General features: G+C 42.7%; 1 protein-coding gene across 1 annotated transcript; it reads right to left on the reverse strand.

The window, feature by feature from the left end:
• Window positions 1-2,634: 2,634 nt before the first annotated feature.
• Window positions 2,635-6,638, reverse strand: LOC128233977 (uncharacterized). The gene is made up of 2 exons (XM_052947886.1): window positions 4,368-6,638; window positions 2,635-4,103 (listed from the first exon to the last, which is right to left on the reverse strand). The coding sequence occupies exons 1-2, from the start codon at window positions 6,399-6,401 to the stop codon at window positions 3,951-3,953; spliced, it is 2,187 nt and encodes a 728-aa protein (XP_052803846.1). The 5' UTR covers window positions 6,402-6,638; the 3' UTR covers window positions 2,635-3,950.
• Between the last annotated feature and the right edge of the window lie 1,919 nt (window positions 6,639-8,557).

The following is an 8,557-nucleotide window of genomic DNA, read 5'->3' on the forward strand; positions in this document are numbered from 1 at the left end:
ACCCTTAGTGTATGTTAGACGTCGGTCCGTGCGCCTTACCACTAGATCACTCTCACCCTTAGTGTATGTTAGACGTCGGTCCGTGCGCCTTTACCACTTGATCACTCTCACCCTTAGTGTATGTTAGACGTCGGTCCTTGCGCCTTACCACTTGATCACTCTCACCCTTAGTGTATGTTAGACGTCGGTCCGTGCGCCTTACCATTTGATCACTCTCACCCTTAGTGTATTTTAGACGTCGGTCCTTGCACCTTTACCACTTGATCACTCTCACCCTTAGTGTATGTTAGACGTTGGTCCGTGCGCCTTTACCACTTGATCACTCTCACCCGTAGTGTATGTTAGACGTCGGTCCTTGCGCCTTTACAACCAGGTCACTCTCACCCTTAGTGTATGTTAGACGTCGGTCCGTGCGCCTTACCATTTGATCACTCTCACCCTTAGTGTATGTTATACGTCGGTCCTTGCACCTTTACCACTTGATCACTCTCACCCTTAGTGTATGTTAGACGTTGGTCCGTGCGCCTTTACCACTTGATCACTCTCACCCTTAGTGTATGTTAGACGGCCGTCCTTGCGCCTTTACCACTAGGTCACTCTCACCCTTAGTGTATGTTAGACGTCGGTCCGTGCGCCTTTACCACTTGATCACTCTCACCCTTAGTGTATGTTAGACGTCGGTCCGTGCGCCTTTACCACTTGATCACTCTCACCCTTAGTGTATGTTAGACGTCGGTCCGTGCGCCTTTACCACTTGATCACTCTCACCCTTAGTGTATGTTAGACGTCGGTCCGTGCGCCTTTACCACTTGATCACTCTCACCCTTAGTGTATGTTAGACGTCGGTCCGTGCTCCTTTACCACTTGATCACTCTCACCCTTAGTGTATGTTAGACGTCGGTCCGTGCGCCTTTACCACTTGATCACTCTCACCCTTAGTGTATGTTAGTCTTCGGTCCGTGCTCCTTTACCACTTGATCACTCTCACCCTTAGTGTATGTTAGACGTCGGTCCGTGCGCATTTACCACTTGATCACGCTCATCATTAGTGTATGTTAGACGTCGGTCCGTGCTCCTTTACCACTTGATCACTCTCACCCTTAGTGTATGTTAGACGTCGGTCCGTGCGCCTTTACCACTTGGTCACTCTCACCCTTAGTGTATGTTAGACGTCGGTCCGTGCTCCTTTACCACTTGATCACTCTCACCCTTAGTGTATGTTAGATGTATGTCCGTGCGCCTTTACCACTAGATCACTCTCACCCTTAGTGTATGTTAGACGGCCGTCCGTGCGCCTTTACCACTTGATCACTCTCACCCATAGTGTATGTTAGACGTTGGTCCGTGTGCCTTTACCACTTGATCACTCTCACCCTTAGTGTATGTTAGACGTCGGTCCGTGCGCCTTTTCCACTAGATCACTCTCACCCTAAGTGTATGTTAGACGTCGGTCCGTGCGCCTTTACCACTTGATCACTCTCACCCTTAGTGTATGTTAGACTTCGGTCCGTGCTCCTTTACCACTTGATCACTCTCACCCTTAGTGTATGTTAGATGTATGTCCGTGCGCCTTTACCACTAGATCACTCTCACCCTTAGTGTATGTTAGACGTCGGTTCTTGCACCTTTACCACTTGATCACTCTCACCCTTAGTGTATGTTAGACGTCCGTCCGTGCGCCTTACCACTTGATCACTCTCACCCTTAGTGTATGTTAGACGTCGGTCCGTGCGCCTTTACCACTTGATCGCTCTCACCCTTAGTGTATGTTAGACGTCGGTCTTTGCGCCTTACTACTTTATCACTCTCACCCTTAGTGTATGTTAGACGTCGGTCCGTGCGCCTTACCACTTGATCACTCTCACCCTTAGTGTATGTTAGACGTCGGTCCGTGCGCCTTTACCACTTTGTCACTCTCACCCTTAGTGTATGTTAGACGTCCTTCCGTGCTCCTTTACCACTTGATCACTCTCACCCTTAGTGTATGTTAGACGTCGGTCCGTGCTCCTTTACCTCTTGATCACTCTCACCCTTAGTGTATGTTAGACTTCGGTCCGTGCGCCTTTACCACTTGATCACTCTCACCCTTAGTGTATGTTAGACGTCGGTACGTGCGCCTTTACCAATTGATCACTCTCACCCTTAGTGTATGTTAGACGTCCGTCCGTGCGCCTTACCACTTGATCACTCTCACCCTTAGTGTATGTTAGACGTCGGTCCGTGCGCCTTTACCACTTGATCACTCTCACCCTTAGTGTATGTTAGACGTCGGTCTGTGCGCCTTACCACTTGATCACTCTCACCCTTAGTGTATGTTAGACGTCGGTCCGTGCGCCTTTACCACTTGACCACTCTCACCCTTAGTGTATGTTAGACGTTGGTCCGTGTACCTTTACCACTAGATCACTCTCACCTTTAGTGCTTAGTGTATGTTAGACGTTGGTCCGTGTACCTTTACCACTAGATCACTCTCACCCTTAGTGTATGTTAGACGTCTGTCCGTGTGCCTTTTCCACTAGATCACATATGTTTATATAGTCGTCGGTTCGTGTCATTGGAATAATACCATAGTAATATTGTTATCTTATTGTGTTTCCGTCATTCCATCACTTAGTCCGTCAGAATTTCCGCAAATCTCCATCTAGAAAAGGAGCTGGTATCAGAACGGATCGACAGAACATGTTCGATTTTTTTGTTACAGTACTAAACGTCAGTGACCCGATTGCTAGTGTAATGACGGAAGATACCTAAGATAGCAATTTCTGCGAACATACTATTTTAATCCTGCTTTACTATTTCCTTTTTATTAAATAAAAGTATACACATAACAAGTTCTAACATATAAAATACAACCAATTGTAATTAGCAAATATAATTTAGATACTGTGTTATTTGAAATAAGGACATTTCAAATTAACGGTGAAAACAACATACAGTGTATGTAAGTGTGTGTGATTTGTGATTCCAAACGATAGACAGAGAATAGAAAACTTCTTCATTGTTACCGTAGAAACACACCTTATTAGAAAGGTTGCGAAACGCTGTACGTGCGCGGGTGCTGGTACGTGTGTGTGTACGGGTGCTGGTACGTGTGCATGCAAGGGTGCTGGTACGTGTCCGTGCACGGGTCCTGGTAGTGTGCGTTCACGGGTGCTGGTACGTGTGCGTGCACGGGTGCTGGTGCTTGTGCGAGCACGGGTGTTGGTACGTGTCCGTGCACGGGTCCTGGTACGTGTCCGTGCACGGGTCCTGGAGTGTGCGTTCACGGGTGCTGGTACGTGTGCGTGCGCGGGTGCTGGTACGTGTGCGTGCACGGGTGTTGTTACGTGCGCGTGCAAGGGTGCTGGTACGTGTCCGTGCACGGGTCCTGGTAGTGTGCGTGCACGGGTGCTGGTACGTGTGCGTGCAAGGGTGCTGGTACGTGTCCGTGCACGGGTCCTGGTTGTGTGCGTGCACGAGTGCTGGTACGTGTGCTGGTACGTGTGCGTGCACGGGTGTTGGTGCGTGTGCGTGCACGGGTGCTGGTACGTGTACGTGCACGGGTGCTGGTACGCTGTACGTGCACGAGTGCTGGTGCGTGTGTACTTTCTGTACAATACGACATACACGCATGTGCACATGGTCAACAAGTAAAACTACATACTCGATAGCACGAGGAAAGAGATCTCAACCTTTACCTATATCTGTAGCTACACGTACGAGGTCACGAACACGTCGTGGTTCGCGACCTCTGTTATATTTTACAGGTATTACATATGAATACGAACTAAATACTAGGATAAGAAAAGCCAGCAAAGTGGTATCATATCGACATATGTCTGCACAAGAAAATGAAAAGTGGGAAACAAACAATAGACGAATAGTGTTTTTTTCTACACTGAAACTAGTAAATCCTTCAGTTTTCTAATGTTTGATTAATCACATTATTTTATGATGAGGTTGGATAATCTTCAATGCTTGAGTCTATACATCAAAACCCTGTTTGACTTCATACATGTTACAACGAAGAAATCACTCTTTGGAGAAAAGCACGCAACTTTAGGGGATAAAATGCCGTCCTTTTCCGTCAATATTTCTCTCTTTATTTTTCCATCTGGTGACATCTGCAATGTAATTAAACATTTAAAACTTTGTCGCACGTTGATGACAGAAACATTTATTTTATATATACAATGTGAGGAATGTCAATTCAATGTAGCACCGAACCAATGAAATAGTCAGTTTAAACCACGGTTAACATCTAATCATGTGAAAGTGATTTTATCTAATTGATCTCGTATTTATTGTTTGCATGTTTCAATTTTGTTCATTTAAAAATGTCGGGTACTGAATAGTTGGAAAGAGAATGAATATTTATAATTATTTACCTGGTGTACTGTGTTGGTTTTGCTCATACAAACGTAAACATTTCCATAAATATCAACGTCAATGCTATCGGCGTTGAAAATGAATTTTTGGGGGAGCGTATATCCGGCGGTTCCGGATGTAGATGTCAGTGTCGAGTTAGGATTGGCTGTGGACTCGGAATGTGATCCTTTTTCTGTATTCGTTCCACTCGAAGGTTGGGGCAAAACCTTGCCGACAGGGCGACTTCTTGACGCCCGCTCAACAGCCTTTAAGTTTCCACGACCAGTTTTTCGACAGTCACTTTTAGCGATAGTTGTGTTCATTTCTTCTTCATTGTCGGCGTCCCGTAACCTGTTCAAATCGAGTACAAGTTCATTCTTACAGGCATATGGAATTGGCGTTCGTTCAATTTCTCGTCCAATTTTCTTTTCAGGAGGTGTGCTTCCGAAGTCATCTATTCGTCGGAAAGTATGCCTTCCGCTTACTTGTACAGTTGAGGATTTCTCTTTTAGTTGCCCAGCAGGTTGGCGAGAAGAAGGTCGAGAACATTTAGGTGAGATGGTATCATTCGGAGATGTGTTCTCTTTCTTAGTTGCTTTTATTGATCTGTTTTTACCGCGTGACATTTTGGCAACCCCGTTTGCAGACTTCATAGCGAGTCGAGCCAAGGGAACTGGCATTTCGAAAAAGACTGAAGTCTTTTTGTCCCCTCGAATGTCTACGGCAGTCACTGTCACGCCAAACTCGGTTTCATCCGCAACATATAACACCGGAATGCCACGCCAAACACCAGCGCATATACTCCCAGGATGTCGGAAAATATCATTTCCCGACCGATCGCTCTTGATCATTCCTGCTTTTGTCTGTTGTGCTCGCGTTAGTCGAAACTTCTGCAGCGCAGCATTTTCTAGAAATGAACAAACAAGCGTGTTCTGGAGAAAGCCTATGCCAAGCGGAATTCCCTCAACGGAGCGATGAACAAAATGACATATTTTGTCTCGAACAGTAAAGAGTCGTATGTGATAGTTGTTCGAACGTTCCGTCGCAATCGCTACGGTATTTTCATCGACTCGACACATGTGATATGGATTTGCACGAAGCGCCAATTCGCCGATCAGTTCAACACGGGTTTTGTGGGAAACATCAAAAACTTTAAGCTTCTTGTTTCCAAGGTCAGCTAGTGCCAGTTTTGTATTTGACAAAAAGGCTACTGCTCGGAAGTCAGCGTTTCCAGAGTCGGCTGGAGACTTTCCGTTGAATCCTCCAAGCTTTGAAACAATTTTCTGCTCTACCGAATCCGCAGCGGTTACTGTCTGTGCAACGACGACCGTGCCAATGGGCAAGAGTTTGTCTCTGGGCTCTGTTTTTAGGCGCTTGTCCTTGTCATTCGCGGCACTTTTTTGGTCACGCTCACTGTTCGATTTCTTTGACCAGTCACTTTTTGGGACGGCGTCACATTTTTCGACCTGATCGTCCTTTGAACCATAAAAGGTAAGGTCGTGATCTTTCGTGTCATCTTGCATAACATGATACTTATGGCACATTTCACACAAATGCTGCAGGCAAACGTTACAATACGAATAGCTGGTCTTCGTTCTGTTGTTCACAAGGCAGATCTCACAGAAAGCTTTATGTAGACCGTTATCGGTTGGATTTTTTGTTGAAGCATTCCGGAGAAATCGCATGACGGTTACGTTTAAAGGGAACTGATATGCCCACTTTTGTCGCAGTGCTTTTTGATCATAGGGTTTAACATTCTTGCGACACACTGGGCACTGGAAGTAGTCCTTTGACTTTGACGATTCCGTGTAGAGTACTGACGACTCCAGGCATTCCAGGCAAAAAGAGTGGCCACACGGAAGGACGCGTGGAGATTTAAACACATCTAAACATGTTGGGCATTTGATGACATCCACGTCAATGACATACCGTACCGTCATCAATTGAGGCGCTGGAGGAAGGCCAGCCCGTGACCCGTGTTTCACTGGGTGGGGGGATTTTGATGGCGGCGTCTTACTCTGTCTTGGTGTTAGAACTCTCACTGTTTTCGACATTTCAACTTCTTATAAACACGCACAATATAACTTTCCAATGTTCCCCTTTTTAGCTGCTTGTTAAAACATACTTTCAAATAATTTTGACTCATTTCTTCATTCCGCACATCTCAATACCAATTTCATTCCAATTTGATCGGGAAAATTTGCTCAACATTCTACCAGTTTACACGTGATATGGATTACAAAATAACTACTAATCGTTTGAAATATTTCTGTGTTTGGTCGCATGCTTGATTTGAAATGTAATAAAGAGTCTAATTAAGTTATCATGAAACTTTGAAATGCCTTATATAAAATTATTTATTGTTATTGTATGACAAATATTGAACATAAAACGGCCCCTTGAAATTTGATGTTTCCTTTTTGTCATTTTCGTAAGTAATTTAAATAGATGTCCATTAGAAATAAACATCTGCACGCAAGACAACATGCCTTAAATTGCTGTCAAACAATAACTTTGAGTAAACAAACATTGAAGACAAATAGTTTCATTAGTATTAATTTCAGAATTGATCACCTTTAAAACAATCCCCTATTATTTGGACTAGAATTTTATGAGCACCATACGAAGCTTTTATACGATTGTATGTAACATAATATGGGCATCTTGGCATTATTAAACTTCAAACTAAGGGCCATTACAAACATGCAACTGCATTGTTCCGATTGTAAATTGATTGTCTAAGTGGACTACAAAACGTTTCTTCGTTCATGTACAAAACAAATAAAAAAGTAATGTATTTTTCTCACGACTCCACGACCCAGGAATAGTTGTTATAAGAACCTGCTTTTTATAGAGTTCATATATTACTTTATTTCAATGACATTATCGTATACTGTTTAAACAATTGCAATAAGTAGGTACTTGTGTGTAGCATATCTTGACAATGGGTTATAAATGTTACCACTAAGGTGGGTGATAAATGTTTTATAAAATAAACTGCTTGAGGTCAAAGCAAATAATATCTCTTAAAGTATTACAACGTGTATTCCATGGAATATGATGTCAATGCATGTATAGAAGTATTAAATGTTCTTACAGTTATACAGTATTACACTGATTGCGTTTGTACAAACCTTGAAAAATACAAACGGATGTATAGCAACCATAATGCAAACAAACTAGGTAAACCTCGAAAAAGAAATTGCACTCATATAACGGAAATCAACGTTCCTTGCGGTAGCAGATACAGTTTGGAAACATAGAAGGGAACTGTTGACTTATTACAGTTCCATAAGCTTACTCAAAAACATTTAATTTTCAAGTGCGGATAATATTTCATCTAAACCAGTTGTCTTTGACAACAGCTCAATGAAAAGGTCTGACTGACTATTGTCTTTATAAATATCAGCAGAGCGTACGCTACTGCTGCTTTGGTTGTCTTTTTCGGAGATTTTTGAAAGGCGTTCGATCAGTGCTAGAATCCTGTTAGATTTCTCAGATTTGTCATGTTCAGACTGGACGACTGGTTCCTGTGTCTGAAAGCCCTCCAATCCTCGCAATAACTCCTGTAGATAGTTTCTCTTCCCAATCCTGGGGAAGTCATTTTGTCGGCTTGTAGTGTAAAACAGAGTCCTGCTCTCTGGTATCATATGTATCAATATAATGAAACATGTAAAAGAAATTACGTGCCACCCCATCTTCCAATCCACGTGGAGGTGATCTGAAATAAAACAAAAGCACCTCAAAATTCTCTACTGTCACTCTATCTTACGAAATGCATTTAATTTATGATTTAATTATATACCAACTTTTCCAATTTTCTATTTTTTAAGTTTTATATATTGAAAAAGAGTTGATATTGAAAACGCTGTATATAATTTACCTGAGATATGTTTATGTTTGTACACTTTTAAAGTTATTTACACAAACTGTAGAAAATTGTAGTATTTCAAAATCATTCAACACTATTTCCCGTTTGTCTGTTACCGTCTTTGTTATTGTACTTGACTCCCAAGTCTCAAAGATTTAAGGATAACTTGACCAATAGAAACTGAAATGATTAATTTTCGTTGACGTTGTCGCCTCAATGACATCTGAGCCGGTGTCTGAAAACATTTCTTTTATTAACACATACATCATTTAAATTTGTCCATCCGTTATTAACAAGGAAAGCAATAAAAAAGATGACATTATTTTTAATAGTAAACCC

This window comes from Mya arenaria, chromosome 5 (assembly GCF_026914265.1).
Source record: "Mya arenaria isolate MELC-2E11 chromosome 5, ASM2691426v1".
Lineage (NCBI taxonomy): Eukaryota > Metazoa > Mollusca > Bivalvia > Myida > Myidae > Mya > Mya arenaria.